The 23064-nt window shown below is 30.8% G+C and overlaps 1 protein-coding gene across 1 annotated transcript in view; it reads left to right on the plus strand.

Moving 5' to 3' along the window:
- The window catches only part of LOC145329909 (glutamate-gated chloride channel-like), a 99151-nt gene that overhangs the window by 50833 nt on the left and 25254 nt on the right, over positions 1 to 23064 (plus strand). Inside the window, exons 9-12 of the mRNA XM_080174372.1 lie at positions 3802 to 3884; positions 8711 to 8792; positions 14697 to 14749; positions 20641 to 20782. Of these exons, the coding sequence (XP_080030498.1) occupies positions 3802 to 3884; positions 8711 to 8792; positions 14697 to 14749; positions 20641 to 20782 (360 nt within the window). The remainder of the gene's footprint in view (positions 1 to 3801; positions 3885 to 8710; positions 8793 to 14696; positions 14750 to 20640; positions 20783 to 23064) is intronic.

Below are 23064 nucleotides of genomic sequence, written 5' to 3' on the forward strand. Positions count from 1 at the left end.
GAATAACAATTTAACCTAAAATATTCGGACTTAAAGTAAAAAAAACGAAAAAAACAATTAACCACTCTAATTTTTTTTTTTGTACTTTATTATGCTCTTTAAGTGAAACCGTTGATTTAGTATGGATGCGAAAAATCTAAATAATTAGTGATTTCTTATTGAAGATCTTCACGAAAATAAATTTCTAACATATTATTTAATTTAAAAGCTTTTTTATTCTTCATTCTTATTTAGATTTAAACTTTGCGTTTTATGACCTTAAGTAGAGGAAGAGGTTATTGGACTGTAACTTATTTTGATACATAAGACTGTAATCACGTTTTCTCATCCGTTTTTAAAAGCGAAGCTTTTTTATAATTAGGGTCGGTCTGTACGTCGGGGATGGATAGCTTTTTTTCATTAATTTAGGCATGTTAGAATTGTCCTATAGATTTCAAACTTTGCATGGTAATTCCTGTAGTAGTTAGGTACGATTTAGCAAGCGTAGCAACTCTATAATCATTACCAAAATGTCCGTACGTCCATTTTTAACATGTTGATTTTTTACATTTTTAACAACTAATTTGTATGTGATCCAATTATCCGATTGTTCTGATTTTTGGTTTACTGATTCCCAGGACAACAAAGTACATTAATATAAGCGAAGCAACTCTATAATCAAGTCCTAAAAATGTAAATATGTCCATAAACATTATCCTGTGTCAAGAAGTTGTTCAACAAATTTACTCACAATTATGCTTTGACTCTTATATTCTGATTTTTCAGTTCTGACACTATACAAGTGTTTATGTCCGTTTGTCCTACCATTTCAGCGCTTCGCTTTTATGGATGTTGTCATCCTTGTTATCATTACAAATTGAAGGGTTGGTACAGACTAGTAATGTCTAAACTTTTCCACCAATAATTTTAATCTACAGACGATGTTAGTTTATTATAATTGGGGTGGTACATCTTGGTATCTTTCATTGTCTTATCCTTAGAAATCTTATAGAAGAAATAAATTCTCGCCAATCATTGAGAATGTGGACTAAATGATTCTAGTTTTACTCTTAATGAGGAGAAAATTAGACGAGAGGAGATAAGTTAGCAGACTTTACAAAGATTGTCATTAGTACAATCAGTCCGGTTATCCCTAGCAATTCAAATCGAGCCTCCCCCCCCCCCTTTCCTTCCTCTTTTAAAGACGTGATTAAGGGGATAATACTAACCTGACCTATTTGATTATATTATCGTATTTTGGTTTTGTTTTGGGGGTAAAATCACCATAGAAAATAAAATAATCTTTTAAGGTTATAGTAAAACACTAGAGGGAGAAGGGGTTAAACAACTGTATTTCCTTATCCCAATGACCTTATGCCAACTCTTGGGTCTTTGAAAATCAACTAATTGCGTCGGGAATTTTAACACAGCCAAGTAGCAAAAAACAATTTGCTAGCAGACGAAAAAGTTCATTGAAAATCGGGGGAGGTAGTTATCTGTATAATTATACTAAATATTTATACTATAGATCTGTACTTCTAAGAAATAAGAACTACTTGATTTTCTTTGATGCTGTGAAAGAATTACATTTTTGAGAAGATTCTTCTGACTAACTATCATCTAGTCCATAAATTGAAAAGAATTATTTTCATTAAAGGAACATATTAATCCTTGTTATATAAAATTAAAGGGGTTATTAATATAGATTTTCTTGAATTCAAAGGATAAATCCATCTTTTTCCTCTTTTACTAATTTCTGTGGAGGTTTATAATCTCTTTCTCTCATTTGTCAGGGAGGGATGAGACATTGGTCTTTAAATTATACTATTACCCAAAGTTTAATAAACATGATTCACATTTTGTTTTGGGGACTTTTTTATATTTTGATTGGGTTGTACAAAACTTCAGTGTCAAAACTTTTCCTTTAATAATTTCAATTTACAAAAGGTGTTATATAGATTGTCGTAAATTTCTCGTCCCTTGTCTGATTCCTTAAGCTCCCTGGTTATCCACTAATTCTAATCATTGGTAGACTCTCACAATAGATATACTAAATTAGATGTAAAAAGGGATACTATTATTAGTTCCAGATATATCTATTGTATTCTCTCAGATAAAAGTCGATACTAAGAGATGATAATTAACTTTGATATCACATCAAAATTCACAATAATTTGCCCAATTACTATAGTGTTATACCTAATTTAAATAATTTTAGAAATCGCCAAAGATTTTATCAGCTTCGTAACAATCTTTCTACTCATCTTCTAAGATGGGTTTTCATAAAAGGATGCCGCGTTTTTTTGACATTTTTAGACATTGATTGATTGAACGAAGACGATATCGTTATAAAGTGTATACAACTTATGAATTCAAAATTTTAAAATTTTTATTTTAGCCATTTGTATAATGTCTAATACAGCTCTAAAAAGATGCATTAATTAATATGCAGCAAAAATGGATTAAAGATAATTTGTTTTTCTTCTATTAAGACCGTACCAACAAAAGCGAAATAATTAAATAAATAGTTGTATACTCTGTTTAAATTTCGCGAATTGAAAAAACGCAGCATTCTTTTTATGAGAACCCATCTCTGTTTGGCTCTAACTAAGTTGCCAATAATATTTTAAAATCCATAGTTTAACATTTAACTTCCACAAATTATGGAAATAGACCTTTAAGTAAAGGATATTTTTTAAACACGCTCAGATAGGTCAATGGAAATTATTTTTCTTACACTATTCAAAAAATGTGGCTTTTTATCATTTTGTAGGCTGTCTCCTTTGGGTTATAAAAAAATGTGTTGTTATTTTTTGTAAAATTCGACTTGCCGCCCATCTTATTTACAAGTCTAATTATAAAAATGTAAAAGTAAGACACATTTAAAGCTTCCCCCCAAAAAAGAAAAAGCATGGTAAGAAAGCAATTCACGAACCTTTAACTAAATAGTCAAAACCTGCTCTTGACTGACAATAAACTTAACTGAAAACTTAGAAATTGTAGAAATTAAGAGATCTTAAATACATACACACAGAAATACACAGAAATATTTTGTAATGCATTGTTATTATTTTTATCTAATTGTTTTGATTTTAAAGCAAGACATAAAAGTTCTTCTTTGTAGTTTTTTTGCAAAGAATGCAATAGATTTGTTCCAGCAAACCAGATAAATCTAGTTCATATCCTCTATACTAATATATTACATTAATTCTTGGACTTTTGGAAATAAACATTGCTGAATACGGTCATGACATGCATGAACATGAAATTAAAAACAGTACAGAAATATATGATTTAAAGTTTTTGCTTCCAAATTGTATTTTTCTCAGGGGGGGGGGGGGCGAGGTATTTGTTCCATCCCCCCGAAAATTAGCCTTAAATCAAGGTATGGATATTCCTTAGCGATTAGCGAGATCATAAGGTTTATCTGGGCTGTATCCTGTATTTATGCAATTTTACAACAAACTTATGGATAATTTTGTTTAGATTCACAAATTAATTAATGTTCTACTTATGATGTTCTGACACTCTACAGATTTATTGTTGGTATGTCCTTCCTTATGATTTTAAAGCTTTGCTCTATGTTATCATTCTTGTTTTTATATGCCTAACCCCTGCGGACCTATTTCTGTGGGGCTACTTAGTACCTAAACCTAAACTAGCCTGACCTAAAGTAATAATAAACAAAGAACAAACTACATTAAAGTGCCTTCTTATTCTCATTTCATTTTAGGAATAAAACAGATTTTATTTGCTCAACAATGCACTTTCAGGGACAATCTGATTAGAAGAATTAAATTTTAATATTTTACTGTTGTTTAGGGTATCGTTGACCCTGGCCTGTCCTATGAACCTGAAGCTGTATCCGCTGGACAGACAGAAATGTTCACTCAGAGTTGCTAGCTGTAAGTATATTTTTATCCAGTAAAGGGGGTCATTTGACAGTAAATTACTAAGTTTTTATAAATTTTTGATTGGTTGGCATAAACTTATCTATCAATAATTTTAATCTATTGAATTGGAAATTTGGGGGTTATAACAATTTATCGCTTAAGATCTGTAACCTGTAAGCGCTCCTTTTTGTCAGAATTACACCGCATCATACAAGAGCTACTTAAAATTAGAACTTAAAGACAAAAGTCCTAAAATATAGAGATAGTTGTCTAAAGGTTATTTGTGGGTGTACATAATCCTGAAAGTTATTTCCTATGATTTATATCAAGCATCAGAAGTTTTTTTTACGCCTTTGTTTGTACTAATACATGGTTGACCTACGTTAAGGCTACAGTCGCGGGTTTTATATAGAATAACTCCGCTGTAAAAAAAATTTACAATTTTCAAAGTAATTTTGAATATGACTTCGTGATTTGAATAAGAAATATTTTCTATAAGTCCTTAATTATTTCTGCATTTTGTGTTTTTATGTTTTTGCAATATCATTGAATACAATTTGCATAAAAATTGCAAAGATATTATAATACACAGATTCAATTTGCAACGCAATTCTGCTTTTCGCACAATCAAGCAAGAAAACTTAAAGATCTCGTTTATCTTTAATGTTTACACAAAGAAAATCGGTATATCTAAAAAAGGTGCCAAATTTTATAAAACTACACTAAATTTCATCACATTTAAAGTAGTTTTAAAGAATGGATTTATTATTACTTGGATCTTACACCAGGTGAGACTTGTAGCTGGCTTAAATAAATATCCACCTCATTAAACCACTTACCTTCCCTCCTACAGGATGTACGAAATGACCAATGAGTGATGTCCATGACGACAATTATTCCCATTTGATAATATCCATGTATATTTTATTTCCATTTATTTAAGACACTTTCAAATATTAACCCAGGTTTACACAGTCTATAGATTACTCTTAAGGCCGACAGGATGAATGAATATATTGAAATGTTTGTGCCATTTAAAAAGTGAGGAAAATTAATATCGGAGGGGGGTTTGTTAAAGGCATCTCCCACCTTCTTTAGTATATTTTTTTGTAATATTGTAAGAAAAGCAACAATTCTGAAACTATTCAAAATAACAAAAGGAAAAAGTTTTTGTATGCCATTGATTTATGCAATACATGCAGTCTATATTTATATTCATGTGTATATTCAGAGATCTAAATGGATAAGACAATGGCTGATAAGTTTATGTGCATCCCCGATAATGATACACAAAATTACCCTATCTGTAGATTCAGATTTCTGGTTGAAACGTTTGAACACTCAACTTATCAAAATTTATTAAAAAGTCCCCAAAGTTTTTTGGCCAACAAATAAGAAAACTTTATAATAAAACTATAGGGACTAGTATAATAAACAACGCTTTGTCCCCTCCCTCTCTGGTTTATATTCCTTTTAAACTATGCTATAATCATATTAAGATTATTAAACGAGTAATGACTTTAATATTATGCAAAACAGCAAGCAAATAATTAGATACTATGTCCATGTGCTATATTGTATGTGTAGCTTAAGACCATTTAATCTCTTTGCATTAATAAAGCTTTCCTAAAAAGCCCGATTCCAATAATTCAAAATTGTCATTATTAAATTTTAAATTAATTTCTGTAATAACAAAGTAATACTTTTCTAAATAATAAATTAAGACACACAATTTTTCTACGACGAAATAAAGATTATTACATCCAATAGAAATTAAATCTGTAAATTAAACCCATTAAAAAGCTACTGAAATTTCTGGGGTTTTTTTTAGAAGATTTTTCAATTACGTCTTCGTAACCGTTTAAAGGGCGAATATAGGTTGAACATAATATGGGCTCAAAAAAACCGTGCAATTCCATAGATTATAAGTAACTTTAAGATATTGACATATCCAAATGTATAAGTCTGTTATAGCTTAAAACCTGAACATTCTCAGGATAAATTTATGTAATAAGTGTGGTTCCCTAAGAACTCCAAACACCCTAGCATCACACAAGGCTTCGGTTTAAGGTTGAATTAAAAAGCTTTCGTTAAATGATAGTCGTAATAAAAGTGGAAACCAGTTATCAATCTATTTTTTGTATTGTGGATTGTTTCTTCCTTGACAATATTCCCCAACAAAGTGTAAAGTATATGAATTTTATTTTTAAAAAAAAACCTTTACAGGAGAAATTTTATTTCATGTATGTATGAAAATTATATGGTAATTGTTATAATTAATTTAAAGAGGACAAAAATAATAGGTGAATAGTGTTTTTTTTCTTATATTTTTTTCTGGAGAAAATCTGGCGATCGGTACGTTTGTGTGTGTGTGTTGAAAAATGCGTACTAGGGTAATTATATCATCAAGAATTAATCATTGATCTTTATACAGAAAAAAAAACTTTAAAACGTATTATTTACCCTAGTAATTACTCCGGACGCAAATTGACGCAAATTATTTTATGCTTTTTAAAAAATCAATAAAATAGTATATAATATAAAAAAAATAAACACTTTAATTATCAATTAAGATGCATGTCAATGTAATAATCAATTAAACTTAAGAAAACTAGTCAAAAAAAGTCTTGTAAAGGGGTAAAATAAACGATTTTGTTGACTTTCTCATTTATCATATGTTGAAGTAAAAGCAAAAATTGCAAAATCTACTTAAGGATTTTTTTGATTTTTTTAAATTTAACATAGATATTTTAAAAGTATGTAATGGCACCTTTCATATAAGCTCATATCATATTGAAACTATATTCGCCCTTTAATGTCTCCAGCAAAAGAATTGGTTCTCAGTCTTTTACTAAGTATATTTGCAATTACTTTTATTTAATGAAATCTTCCAATTTTTAACATGTACAAAACGGCCTGCTTAATTGCTTCAAGATCCATGTCAGATCTATATAGGAAATAAATGTCTATAAACGAGCTCAAGTTTTCCAAGGAATATATGATTAAAACTCATAGTGCTCCAATAATCCATAATAAACTCTCATTGCCCAGAACGATAAGACCCATTATTTTACTTTATTAAAAATAAATTCATTTTTTTCATTTCATGTTGCTATTTACCTTATATTGATGTATTTAATTTCTAATCATAAAAAAGAAAATTTAAATTTATAATATGATAAATTTAAGAAAACTATGTTTTAAAAGAATTCGATTGTGGCGACATTTTGTGTGTTCAAATATTAAACTAAAATTGTAATCATCATCATTAACCCTTTGGTGATGGTAATGTAAAGAAAAAAATATAATTTGAAAAAATCTTTTAAAAATCATCTAAATTATTAAATATTTACTTTCTTTTAGATAGTAATGCCGGGTAAGGAAAATAGATTTGTTGAGAAATAGATATGCATATAGAAAACTAGCCAATAGGGAGATAATTATATCGAGCCAACTCTAGTATTTAAAAATTACAGACAATTTAAGCCCTCGGTGCTAACAGAGACAGAAATGATATATAAAACACGTGTAAAAACATGTGAAAGTTACAGACAGACCGATATTTGTGTATAGAGTAGCTTCGCCTCCAGAGAAAGTGCATTTTTCTTATGAACAACTGACTCAGCTTCTATCACAAGTAAATATATGAAGAGTGGCAATTTCTACTTTTTAAAAAGAATTTTTTGTTTACCTTTTTTTCAATTAAAGATTGAAAATATTAGAAAGCTTAATATCCAAAGTATAAAGTTAAGAAACTTATAAAAATTTCTCTATATAACTTTTGTTTGATTTTTGTTTGCTGATTCACACTTCTGACTTAGCAGCAGTAGAAACATCATAATAGCTGACCAAAGCATTAGAAGTTACAAAATTTGAAAGTGAAGTAACTCTAAACTTTATGTAAAAAAAGTGGGTTTGTACGTATTTTGGACATATTGACTTTTTTTCTCGTAAACTTGGCATATTACCTTTTTTTGAAATTGTTATTCCTCGGACAATTAAGCATCATATACTAAGCAAAGCCTCTTTATAATTAAAGTCTTAAATGTTAGTACATCGATATCAAATATCTTGTAAAGTGATTTAGTTTCTGTAGTCTCATTGTCACTCAGTGATTAACAATATTCTTCTGATTAGTTGAGCTTCGCTTTTATAGATGTTATCATCCTTGTTCTATACTTTTTTCAAATATATGGAAGTCACACAATAAAAAAGAAGTCAAAAGGAAATTATTGAAGATCGTTAAAAATTTTTGATTAAAAAACTTTGTTGTTTAAACATGAAAAGTTGCTGCTGCAGGAAAAATAAAATGCATAAAGGAAAAATTCAATGCTTTCCCTTTAAGTGGCTATTGATCACTTTACCTCCCACCCACCTGTATTTCTTATTTTTTATGCCTAACCCAACCGGGACGCCCTAACCCTGCTGAGGTGCCCCTACCCTCAGGGGCTACCCATTTCCTAAAAAAGTAATAACCAAACGTACCAAAAACTATCCACCCTCCCCGAATAATCAATTAATTTTAAAATAAGGGATGGGGTGGGGGGGGGGGGGGGGGTTCTGTACTTGACAACGCATCTTTGGGAAAATTACTCAAAATCTGAGGAATATTCAGAAATATAGAAAAAATTGACGAATCTAAAGAAATGTTTTAAAGTTTTCACCTACACTAAAAGTAAAATTTTAATAATGTCTCAAACAGACGAACATGTTATGGAATAAGTATTATGAGTTTTACATAATTATCCACAGCAAATTGTCAAATGTCCATAATACAATACAATACATGATTTTTGAATATGGCTAAGAACCGGTTTTAATCCATTGAAAACATTTAGATGGTTGGACAACAGATGATCTGAGATATCAGTGGAAGCAGGAAGATCCTGTTCAAATTGTCAAGGACCTACATCTTCCAAGGTAAGAGCACTGAGCAGGTTTCGCCAGCCGCGCGTCAGCCTCGAACAAGCCTTAAATATAAATTTGTTTGGATGTTTAAAAATTTTTTTGTGAGAGGGTTTGCCATAATTGGGTCAGGTTTAGAGTTAGACTTGCAGCTGATTTTAAAAATTGTTAAAAGTTGATTTATCTAAGGCCGACTTCCATGTGTTTTAACCCTTTCCGGACCTTAAGTAGTCTAGGGAAGAAACCTATAATTGATCAGGATGAAGTTTATTTTCTATCCTGCTTAAAAGGGAAAATAAATAAAAATAACAAAATGTTTAGTGAGTGAGGTGGAACCTAGATATTAGTATTTACTTTATTGTAATAAAATTGAAACAAAAAACTTTTAAAGCTCTGCATTGATGTAATGAAATAGAATTAACATATCTTACATTCTAGATTACACTGTAAAGTTTATTTCTAAAAAACAATAAAACTTAATCTACGAAAGTTTAATGAATTAGATTTTAGAGTATATTTGTTTTGGAATTAATATGAGACTAAATTTATATTTTGTTTTTTAAAATATTTTTTACAGTGGGTTCTTTGTGTTTATAGTAAATGGTAAAGACAATATTTGTATAAACTTTACCAGGCTAAATCTCAATGGAGTGATTCAAATTTACAATTAAGGAATTATATTAGACAACCATTTTCTTTTATACATACTAGTACTAGCAGCTACGTCCTTTAAAGTAAAAAAAAAGTAGGGAGGAGAGGAATTTTTTTCCAGGGGTGTTTCTCGTTTCCCCAATATATCTATAAGAAGCTTTGTTGTAAAGGAGAACCATATCGGTCGACTGGTTATTGAGTTCTAAAGCTAAAGACAAACAAACACACAAACAGATAGACATCTTGCTTCTTTTTTGTGAGGCTAAAGATAAGTGAGTTATGAATATCCTCACCCCATCAAAGAAATCAATAATCTTTTTCTTCTAAAAAATAAAATGGACATTGGAGTGTCGACCTCCCCTCTTTCCTCCCCCCTTTCCTCCCTCCCTTCAAGACCCCATAGAAACCACTAGGAACATAGCTACAACCGAAAAAAAAAAGATCTGCAATGCAAAAAAAACTTTTAGTTCTAACTTCTGTCTTGTCTTTTACTAAAGAAGTTAGAGAAACCCCCATAACATGAAAAAGAGCGAAAAGCATAAATTCGAAATATACTTTAAATGGTAAAACTTTACATAAAGATAGTATTTAAGTTTAAAGCCCTTCTTAATATTCTTTTTGTCTTCAATCCTAACTTTCTTTAAAGGATTTACTTTCTCTTTCACTTTTTATTTTTTACTGAAGTTTTGAACATTGGTTATAAAACATACTGGTTCGTAATATATATAACAACAAGGATGACAACATCCATAAAAGCGAAGCTCTGAAACGATATGACAGATGAATATTAACTTTTGTTGAGTGTCAGAACTGAATATACAAAATATGAAAATAAAAGGTTTGACAAAATTATACATAAATTTGTTGCAAAACTTCTTAAATACAGAATTCTGTTTAAGGACATACTGACATTTTTAATACTTGATTATAGAGATGCTTCGCTCATAATATTGTACCTTATTGTAATAAGAATCAGTAATAAAAAAATCAGATCGATCGGATGATTTTATCACATAAAAATTGTTATTTAAAAAGTACAAAAATCAACATGTTTAAAATGGACGTACGGACATTCTGGTAACGGTTATAGAGTTGCTACGCTTTCTAAGTCGTACCTAACTACTACAGGAATCACCATGCAAAGTTTGAAATCGATAGGACAATTTTAACATGCCTAAGTTAACGAATAAAAGCTAACTATCTTGGACGGACGTACGGACGGACGGAGGGACGGACCTACCCTAATTATAGAAAAGCTTCGCTTTTAAAAAGGGAGTCTCATTCGTTTGGTTTAAAAACTTTGAGGACTCTTGTTACAATTGGGATGTACAAAATAGCAGTTACAAAACTCTCCCTGCAATAAGGGGGAATAGTTTTGTAATTTTGTTTATCTTAATCGGAGGTTATATCAACTTATCGTCCATTGTATTATTCCTAAATCCCTAAAGTAACTATATTATATACTGCATTGCTAAAACTTTGTTTTCATATCTATTACAATTTTGTACAAATTATTTTTTTGTCACAATGAAGAAAAGTCCGATATAAATCACGTTTGGTCGCCACGATTAATTTCAAAGATTTATTTAGATTTTTGTGGAACAATGATTTTTGAAATGATAAAGGGAAAAGACAATGGATGACAAATTTATGTACATCCCAAAAATTACTCTTACTTAGACTAAAATAATCGGTTGAAAAGTTTAGAAGTTTTATAATTGTTGTCAATCTACAGAATTGGTTGAATTTTTAATGTGTGTGTCGCTTTTTTTTATTGATATACAAAGCTTTGAAATAATATTTTTCGGTCTGAAGTAAAAGTTTTTGCAGTGTACTTTTTTTGTGGTTTTTAGTTTATTGCACCAATTAAGTAATCATCATACAATTTTTCATTAATAAAATAAAATTATCCTAAAGTTCGTTAATTGAAAAAAATAAAAATGTTTCAATCTAAAAGAAGGTGTATCAACTTTTTTTTATAGCTAGCCGGTTCTTTTAGTAAGTAGTAGATGTAAAATTTTTCATAGAATTCAGATATGCAATCAGTTTTTTTGTAGACCTCTTATTTTTTAAGTAATTTAAGTTTTTTAAAAAAATAATTAGGTCGGTTTTAAGGTACTAAAACGCAACAAAATAAAAGAAAAAAATGGCCAGTAAGAACAAAATTAGTAAGATCTTTAATTTGACACCTTACTTTTAAAATTCTGTTGAGTAATTATTGAAAAAATCTATTTTTTTAACCTCGGTTTAATAAAAACTTTAGACCTAAATATTTTCTCAAACAGACATAAAAAACATGGGTTCATATATACCTTTAGAATCAGAAAAATATTACGAATCCATTGTAAGCAAAATTGAAAAAAAGTAAAAAAATAAAAAAATAAAAAAATAGCCAATTGTATTTTTTGTTCTGGCAACACTATCGTCTTCCCTTTTTTACCCCCTCTTTACCCCCTCTTTACCCCCTTCCCATTTTCATACTCAATTGAAGAGTTAAGACGTTGCCTGTACAATATAATATGATATTTTCATATAATTCCTTTTATTGTAGTTTATATACTATATTGAAAACTTTTTTTTCAATTTTGCTTACAATGGATTCGTAATATTTTTCTGATTCTAAAGGTATATATGAACCCATATTTTTTTACTTGTGAAATGATAAAATTGAGTTCAAAGTTTTTATTCTCGTGGGTTTAAAAAAATCGATTTTTTCAATAATTACCTGACAGAATTGAAAAAGTAAGGTGTCAAATTAAAGATCTTACTATTTTTGTTCATAATGGCCATTTTCTTTCTTTTTTTTGTTGCATTTTAGTACCTTAAAATCGACTTAATTTTTTTTTAAAAAAACTTAAATTACTTAAAAAATAAGAGGTCTACAAAAAAAACGATTGCATATCTGAATTCTATGAAAAATTTTACATCTACTACTTACTAAAAGGACCGGCTAGCTATAAAAAAAAAGTTGATACAACTTCTTTGAAATAATAGTTTAGATATTTTAAAGTGTATCTAGTTGTTTTGATATTTTAAGCACGATATTAGAGTTTAGAAGGTTTACAGTCAGGTAAGGTTAGCTTGGGTATTTTTATCCCCGCATGGTTATGGCTATAGGCCCTAAAGGTACGCAGGCCGAGCCATATTATCCTATCTTTGATTTTTTTAAAATTTTTATAATGATTTTTCTTTTCCCTTTTTCTAAAACATACTTTTTCGCTAGTTGTGGTTAAGTTTACTACTTTTTTTGTGTAATAATAAAAATGTCTTTAAGAGTGTCACTCATAAAATAAACTTTATTTTTTCATTACCTAGCTTCAAGAAGATGTGGTCTTAACCCCTTCCCCTTGATCCACATTTTTATTATTGAAAATGTAAGAGAAGTTACAGTTAGTACATTATACTGGCACCAAAACACTTTTTCGCATTTGTTAGCTTACAACTTTGGATAAACATTTAACCCAATAATTTAAATCTACAGAAGGTAAAACATATTTACCATAATTAGGGATGTAATCAATCGTCCATTAGCTCATCCCTGGTATGACCATGTGTTGACCAAGCAGTTTCTAGATTATATAGTTGTTAGGTCACCATAAATCTTTTCAGATATTTGTACAGATAAATAAAAGATCCGAATAGAACCCAAAAAAATGTTATTAAAAAAATTGGTGTAGGAATATTAATTTTGATTATTATACGGGAAAACAGTAAAAGTGTCTGTCTATGACGTCAGAAAAAATTAACAACTATCCAATGAGAGGCCGCTATATATTTTACCATTGTGAATACTGGCTTCTCATTGGTTAATTGTTAATTTTTTCTGACGTCATAGTTAGACACTTTTACTGTGGCCATTATCCGGTATTCATATCTGTAGATGGTATTTGTAAAGTTGTAATTTACATAAAGTATGTATTTATCTTTAAAATATATCTTTTTGAGGCCTCTAGGGGCACGTAAAATGTTTTCTTTTAAATATCTGATATGATCAGCCTATAGCCGCTAGGCGGCGCTATATATTCATTTTTTTATTATTGGCGGTTTCTTGGAAGGGTGGTGGTACCATCCTCCAAAATAACTATAAACCTTTCCAGGACCTATGTGAAGCTACACTGTTAAGGAGAACCATATGGGTTCAGTAGTTAGCGATATAATTGTTACAAACAGACTGAGATCCTTTTTCTTTATTACAAGGATAATAGATATATATTACTTAGCCAGGGGGGTGCCCATAAACGAGAACCCCTTACCCAAGCCCCTCAGAAAATGGTTTACTATACTAAACTGCAACAATATTACAAAGAACCCTAGAGTTCTGTACTCTAGCTAGGGATAATTAATATTTATACAAATACTAGGAATTTAAAGATATATATCTTGAGATGAAGTTTTTTCTATAAACAGCGGCTTCCCACTAGAGGTCTCTAGGGCCACTTATTTAAGTCAATAAAAGAAAAAGAAAGCAACGCCTCCTAATTTGTAATTTCAAAGGATTAGGCCCGATTTTAAACTAGGATTTTTTTAAAATTCAAGAACGATATGTTGTACTAATGGATATATTTTATACGTGGATATTATGACAGGGGAAAAATTGTTGTCATGTATGTCGCTAACATGGTACACATTTATTGGTCAGACCTTTTATTCAGTAGGAGAGGAGGGGATGGGGTAAATTGAGTGGATGTGGGGTATTGTTATCATAGTCTGCTGCGAGTTTCACTTTATTAGAATAAATGAAAATCTGGTGTAACATCCAAAAGATAATATATCCATTGTTTTAAGATGTTTAAACTATCCATTTCTCCATGTAGAAAAACACAATTCTCTCATACAGCATGTACACAAGTTAATACAGAAATAATTATGTATACATATATATTACAATAAAAAGTCTACTTGCAATAAATCCATTAATTTTACTTTTTTCCTCGTTAACAAAGCCATGTGCCTTTATTGATAACTTGAATATAACAAAAAAATATATATAAGAGGTTTGGAGATAAATGAGAATGACAACATCCATAAGATGCAAAGCTTTTGAATGATTGATGATTTATTAAACAAAATAAGTATAGACAGACTGGCAGACTAATAAGAATTGGTCAGTAGAATATTCACGAAAAATGTCATGGAGCAGCCGAAAAAGACGCGTTTCCCTTTTAGGCATTGAATGTTCTAAAGGGCAGACTTTTCACACGAAAAAAACAATCATCTGTTTTAAAAACTTCATCTTTTATAATAATTATCATATTTATTTAATTTTAGGTTTACACTTGAGAAATATGTATCTGACTACTGTAATATCAAGACAAATACTGGTAAGATATGTTTATAATTATAGTGAAGCTACGCTTAAACTTCTCATCCGTACGAGTGTTACATTATTCATAACAATGGCTTCGCCTCTATAGAGGCCTCAAGGGGCCCTTGAGTGGGTGATATGTCGACCCTCAGATTTCAAATTTAATTTCAAGAAGAAAAAGTTTTTCAAAATGGGATTTTTTTTTACTATGGGCAATTTCTCTTGAAATATTAGTCAAAGGTACCCTCCCATGAAATAGTTTTTAACCATTCCTTAGCACGTAAGAAGCTTTATTATAAATGAACTGCATCGGTCCAGTTGTTAGCAAGATCCTTCGCTAGATACAGACATACATCCTGATATATATAAGTATATTTATCCCCCACAAATTTTTAATCAGAGGGTAAATACCCTCTCAAAATGGTAAACAGGGGTAAAATTGGTTAAGAAGGGGCTTTTTTGATGGATGATTTTTCTAAAAATTGTTTGAGGGGGAAAACTATCCTTTACCCCACCCTCCTGTACGTCCCTGACTAACCCGATCAGGGAAGCTTTTTAATGTGTCTTACAATAGATAATATTAGATGTTAAGAACTAGAATCTTGTCAAGTAAATTGTAGTCTAAAAAGTTAATACGTTCATGTCTGAAGTCCATGTTAAAATGAAATAAAGCCATAAATTCAAATTGGCACGAATTTCTGCAAATATTATAATTGTCTATTGGACCACTTTACCCACCCCCCTTTGCCAACCAATCATATTTTCGTAAGAGTTCCCAAAGTTTTTTATTACCGTTATAGAGACGAAAACGTGTTGATAAAACTTTGGAGACTAGCACCTTACAATGTCCCTGCCTTCCTTAGGAAAGGATTTTTATGATACCATGATAAAACTAGAGTCAATTTTAAAATAAAATAGAGTAAAACCTGCGAAAGGTCCAGAGGAGGCTTCCGTAATATGAAGAAGTGATTTCACTTAAACTATAAAAAAATAAATGGGTGGGTTTAGAGGCAGATATCTAAAGGGAGAAGCCAATGGCCGAAAAATTGATATACATCCCTAATGATAATACACAAAAATACCCCTTATGTAGATTACAATTAGTGTTTGAAAAGTTTGGACACTCAACTAAATGAATCAACCAATCAAAATACAATTAAATCCAACAAATAAGAAAACGTTATTATAAAACTTTAGGGACTAGTGTAATAAACAGCCCAATGTCTCCTCCCTTCCTGGTTGAGAGGTGTCTGTCTGGTTGATATGAAAATAAAGGAATTTGTCTTAATTTCACACAATTCCTCTTCCTCTACTCAAGTCTCTAATGACGTAATCTTAATTATAGTAGTAAGCTCTCAGGGGGACAGGTTTTAATCTATTTAATTGATAAAAGGATAGGGATAAAAGAAGACATTTCTCAAAGAATACAAAAAATGCTAATTAAAATTGGTTTGTTTTTTGTGCATCACATTTAAAAAGTGTTAGGCAGCTGCAATGAATCAAACGCTGCCGTTTCGCACTACTTTTAGTCGGTTGAAACATTAGCTTTCCAAAAAATCTATAACTGATGAAGTTCTTTATAGAACCTAATAAAAACTGACGTCATACAATACAAATGACCAATGATAGGACAATACACAGACTAAATTACCAATGGCAGGTCTGTATATATTTTTAATTGGTAGGCCAGTATGACGTCATTTTGTATAGGCACTATAAAAAGCTTCGCAACTGACCCAAGCTCCGTAGAGGAAGATGAGAGAGGATTGGTAATCAATGTATGAGCTTGCAGGGATAAAAGGATAGACCAATCTACTTAAAAAAGAAAACTATTAAATGGGAGGGAATAGGGTACATTGGAATATAAGTTAAAAATATTATCTGTTATTAAAAATCTTGTTATCTTTGAAAATTGATATGAAGAACCCTTATTAGATCTTTATTGGTCTATTCAAACTAGCCATGTTTAATTATTCAACTAATAACTTTGATCTAAAGAAGGAGTTTTTATGGTTGTACTCATTGAGGATGTACATCAATTTATACTAATTGAATGCCATACTACACTCTTAGTTCGGAAAGCATTAATTTTTTTTTATCAAATCAATAAATACTTTGGGATATTGGGTATGATTATTTCTCTTTTCCACCAGACCCTTTATCTCTGGTTGGTTGGTTATAGAGATAATCTAGAGACATGATTTCTATATCAGCCAATAGGAAATCAGTGAAGGTACATTCCAGACATCTCATTGGTTGAAACATTTTACAGGTTTCATTACTTAAGGGTATATTTTTTCCATTTCTTTTGCAATTTGATTCAGTTATAAATTTGCATATTTTAGGATAAAGCTTTTCTTGGGTAAATTATTTCGTGTAAAAATATAGGGAATGTGACAAAACTTATACTAAGACTGTTAATAAGTTTGACGGAAATTGGGGTCAGATGGATCATCTAGGTATATTATGTCTAATTCTGGTCTTAATTCTTTCAGGCTTCTGCACAATTTACATTCTAATTTCTTTGTGTGTTCTACAATTATTTCTCTTCCTAACGGAAAGCTCCTAAATTTTAAACATGTAAGAATACCAATTTCGTTTTTAAGCCTTGCAGAATGATGACTTCAAGTACTAGGTATAATCTGAAAATTACGAACTATGATAAACAAAACTACCCCTTTCTGTAGATAAATAAATATTTAAAAGTTTAATGATTGATAGTTTTAACTAAATAAAGCAAATCTTCACAGGGAGTAAGGGAGGGCAATGAATTCAATTTAAGAGTATTTGCTGAAAGACCTTGAAATCCAGATAAATCCAGAAAATATGGAGGAAATTTTAAAGGGAGAGTTAATACAATACAGAAAAGAATAAAATAAGAAGGAAGTTCCAGGAAAAAAAGCATTCATTTGAAAATTATAATACCAGCAAATCAGACTGACGTAACCATAATGTAATTAATAACTAGAAAAATCTCCCTGGAACCCATTCAACCCAAAGCCCCATAACCCAAAATTTAATTGGATTCTTAGATTTTTTATTAAACAAATATCAAAGTAAAGTTTTATCTATGAAATGATATTTTCTTGACAGAAAAAAAATTGTTAAAACCAGCCACATCAAAACAAATTAAGTTTATTTATTTTTGTCTGCAATATTCAATATTAACAAACGTGTTAGCGGCATTCTGTGCGCTAGTACCCAAAGTCAGTCAGAAACTGATAAATTCTTGCACATTCCCTTTAAGCCAGTACCCAAAGTCTGAGACTCCTAAAAATTGAATATTTGATCCATTGTCCCCTTCCTTACTCCCTGAAATCTTCAAGCAAATGAATATAATTTGGGTACCAAAGTAATTTAAACCTCCCATAGGGAATTACACTAATATGTTTAGACCTAAGCAAGCTTATAATAGTTATTTATCGCATCTTATTATGGACATCTTTTATGTATTATGTTAGTCTTCAGCCCATCGGGGCTAACAAAACTGCTTTTGATTTCATGACTTTTATTTTAAAATGCGTGGAAAACTGTCTGTGATACAATGCTATACATGATTTTTTAGTATGGCTTAGAACTAGTTCTAATCCAGCGGATATTAATCGGTTTCGAAGCCATACTGAAAATATGTTTAATTCATTCTAATGTCCTACGTCAGAACCTGGAAACAGAACTCTTTGTCCAGCGGATTAAATTAATCATTCCAATCTTATTTCTAATTTAGAATCTTTTGTAAGGATAAGTTAAATTTAGTTTATATAATTTGTCAACTGTCTGCTGAAATTAAGCAATATAGGGATTTGAAAGTTAGCTTAAAAGTAATATTTAATAGAAAGCTATTATTAATATTTTAAATTATTTCGGTTTGACTCAGAATCCGACGCATTTCTGTTTTAAAGCCGTTACTTAGCTATCCGGAAAATGTCGTATTATAGACAATTAAGCATGCAGGGGATATAGCACTGTAAATCGTACTAGTACCAAAAGTTTCCGAACTTTTTTATTGAATGTTGATCGAGTTTTACAAACCAGTGGTTTCCAAACATTTCCACAAATAAATTTTCTTTTAACAACCATTGTCTTATCCCTTCAGATCCTCTTCTACGTATTTTTTCAGTGATATTTCCCAATCTCTTTATTTCATTTATAAATGTGTATTGTAAATTTAATAGTGTTTGTACAGGACTTTGGGAGAAATTCCCTTATTTTAGAAATGAACCATACTATTCCCTCCTTTGCTAATTGTATCTATTTATGTATTCATTATACTTTAACAGATTCTCTGTTTGACAGTCACACAAGATGACGTCATACAATACAAATGACCAGTAATAGGTCATGGCCAGTTTACATTTTAATTCACCAATAGTAAAATTTATACTGGCCTATCATTGGTCATTCTTCACACATTTATTGGATTTTCGATCATTTACAGACATTTTCTTCCATTGCATTGGTTAGCTTTTAATTTTAATCTATCAAAGAAGTTCTATGAAGTATCTATGGGAGGGGGGGGGGGGTAATTTAATGTCCAGTGTCAACTAAGGAGATTTTGTTTTGATTGTGTTGTTGTTAAATAGGATACACCAAGGAATAAATAACAGTCATTAAGTCCACAATTTTAGGGATACATTTTAGTTAAAACAGTGAAAAAGCTCTCAAGCAGCGAGCTTTTAAAGTAATTTTGTAACTTATTGCTTCCTTGGTTTTATCATGAAAAAATGTAGACTTGTTTTTTTATTAGGGATCTTAAGGGATAAGACAATGGTCGAAAAATCTATGCACAAAAATTACCCCTTCAGTGATTAAATCTTTTGAACACTGAACTTATTGGACCAACCAATATCAGAATTAAATAAAAATCCCTAAAGTTGTTAACACAACGAATAAGATAACATTATTATAAAACTTGGAATGGTGCAATAAACAGCCCAATGTCCCCTCCTTCCCTAAAATTTGATGGTAATATGCTGGGTTCGCCGTACAAAAGCCTGGTAAAATTTTGTTTTGTAAACTACTAACCTAATTTTGATATGATATATTATTCATGTGGTTATTTTCATAAAATTTAATAACATAGTGGATTTTATTCGGACGGTAATATTTTCTATAACAATAGCAGAAAGCTTTTCCTATACAAAACTAAAAAAATCTTATATTATTATTGAATTATTTTCTTTATTAATTGAACAAAAGATACAGAAATCCTTATAATAAAGTAAAAGGATTTATGTCTGTGTGTTTGTATGTTTGTACCGAAGGATCGCGCTAACCACTGAACCGTTCGGGTTCTCCTTAACAGGGTAGCTTCTCATAGGTCCCGGGAAGGTTTATAACTATTTTAGGGGAGAGTACCACGACCCTGCCAAGAGAAATCACAAAAAAAATATTTTTAAAAAATTACGTAGAGACTTGAACGCAACATAGAAAATAATTACATATTTAAAAAAAAACAAAAAAACATTTAAAGTGCCACTAGAGGCCTCTAGGGACTTAGCCGCTAGTAACTCATATAAAGTAGTAGGGTATTTTGTCTCTCCGTTAAGATTTCGGTAACTACCCAACTGACTATTTAGTTATCAATAGAGGATTGGTTTTAGACTATTCCATTTTTAATTTAGGACTTTTGGTAGGTTTAAGCTCCTTTTCTGTTTGCAACCCTCCCCCCCCCCCCTCGAATAGGGACGCAACCATTTGTCTATATATAAAGTCATAGACGTCCAAGGGGGGGGGGTAAAGGGGTGATTACCCCCCCCCCCTAAATAAAAAAGCTTGGACGCCCCTGTATAAAGTAATAAGGTATTTTTTTCTCAGTAAAAACATTGCGAAATACTTATTTAAGATATCTTAAGAAACCAAAAAAAATTTAACTATGTTAGAAAACGTTAATCATATCTTCGTTTTTAGGTGAATACAGTTGTTTGACTGTGGACCTGACGTTCAAGCGCGAGTTCTCGTACTATCTGCTGACTATCTACGTACCCTGCTGCATGTTGGTCATCGTGTCCTGGGTCAGCTTCTGGCTGGATCCTAACGCCGTGCCTGCCAGGTAATGTAGGCAACAGGGACGACATGCCACCAAAAATAATTTGAATCATGTTTCATAGAAATTCATGGAATATGGGGAAAAAGGATGCTATATCTTTTTCAATAATAGAAGATATGGATCATGTAAAGAAAACGAAGTAGCGGGTTTCGTCGTATTTTCACAGTAGCTTTTCTCCTATTTTTAGCCCCTGTGGGGGGCTCTAACCATGCGGGGTAATAATTAACATTTACCTATCAAAAGCTACTGTTAAAATACGACGAAACCCGATTCTTTGTTTTCTTTCCGCAATCCTAAAATACTAAAAATATAGCACTATCAATATAGTTGCTTCCTAAATCCAATCGCCGTTTTATCGATTTAATTTTAAGTATTAAACTGAAAATAAGGTTTACTTTTAATGAAAACTTTCGAGGGTTTATGGTGATATTATTATTTTCATTTTCTGAATAAAAAGTCAAATATCTCAAGAATAATATAATTTTATAGGCGCTTAAACATTATTGTATAAAACTCCTAACAGAATCCTAAATTTCTTAACCTAGCAATTATTATTACCCCCCACTCACTCTTTTTTTTGATAATACCTGTATTTTTTAATCATCATGAATCTCTAACTCTGCGGGCTTTGTACAACTTAACCTAACCGAATGCAAAGGACATTTATTCGTAAACAAAAGAGATTTTGCTTGAATATGGTAAAAGAATAAAATATTCATTTATGAAGATTTTGTCCTGGCTATTTAGAAAATGTGTGCTCTTTGCTTAATAGGATCTAATATCATAAAACCTATGTCATATATGTATGAAAGGAAAAATCTTTTTATCATTCACCTTTTTTATCTTTTTAGCTAATCATTAAATAAAAGGGGTATTGTCCCTTTCGTGGCAACGCACCTTAAGGGGCGATTCGTCGTATTTTTAAAATGCCTTTTAATAGGTTATTTTAGGATAGGTTAGGTTATATTGGGTTAGGTGATTGCCCCGCAGGGGCTAGAAATAGGAAAAAAGCTACTGTGAAAATACGAAGAATCGCCCCTTAAGGTGCGTTGCCACGAAAGGGACTATACCCAATAAAAGTAACAGGATGTCTTATTATGTATCTTTGTGTCTGTCTGTTCTTACTACCCGCCGAATCTACATGATTCCCTTTTCCATATGAGCTACTTAAAAGTCCCCTGGAAAAAAATATAAAAATGTTATGTTTTAGAAATTCAGAAAATATCAAACAACTGATTTTGCCAAAATAATGATAATCAGAAAATATTAAGGAAAAATATTTGATTTTTTCTGTATGAAATGTCTCTTCTATGAGAAAACTAATATGATGTAATTCTGACAGTTTTGCTCTGTTTCTCTGTAGAATCATAATAAGATAAAAAAAATAACAATGTTAGACATGGACAATCTTATTTCATAGGTGTGGTGTAGGATGTTTACATGTCAGGCTCGTGAAATAATATTCTAAAGTCTGATAAAGTGCAATTAAGGATCTTGCTAAATGCTGAACTGATATGGTTTTCCTTTACAGTAAAGCTTCTCATAACTATTTTGGGGTAGGGTGCTCACAACCTCCAAAGAGAAATCGCCCCAACTTCAACCCCCTCCCATCCCACAATGTTCCCTTTTAGGCCTCTAGGGGCGTAGCCTCTAGTAAAATTAAATTCATCATCCTTTCATGTAAAGTTGTTAGATTGTTTGTTGTCAATAAAGGATAAGACAGGAGATTATGAGTTTTGTTTCCCTCCTCCCCTCCCCCTCTATTTTCATCAGATTACAAACTTGTACAGACAGTCTCTTTAAGGAAGGGTACTACAGATTTTCAACTAACCTAACTTTTGTTATGATAAACAACATTACCCCTTCTATAGTTTGTTATTGTAGGAAATGTTCGGATACTGCTTGTTTGTACCATCCAATCAAGATTAAAAGAACTCTTAGATTTTTACCCTTATTTGTTAAAAATTAGAATTACATTACTATATAATTACTTTTTAATGACAAAAATCTCATGTGATATTTCAAAAGATTTTTACTAAGCAAGGTAAAGCTATAAGCATAAGCAGTCTAATCATTTATAGTACAGATATAAATTATTTTATTTTTTGGTTTTTGTAGCACTTGCGGGAAGTTTTGTAAAACTGTTTCAAGTTTGATATCTACAGAAAATGGGGCTCTCAATTTTAAAACTTTGACATTTCATCCCAAGTTTACTATTTCCTAGCGAAGGAACTACAAGGAATAAAGATTGTAAGGAAACAAAGTACAATAAAGAATAAAGGTTA

This window comes from Acartia tonsa, chromosome 10 (assembly GCF_053477335.1).
Source record: "Acartia tonsa isolate MP-2025a chromosome 10, ASM5347733v1, whole genome shotgun sequence".
NCBI classification, from domain to species: Eukaryota; Metazoa; Arthropoda; class Copepoda; order Calanoida; family Acartiidae; genus Acartia; species Acartia tonsa.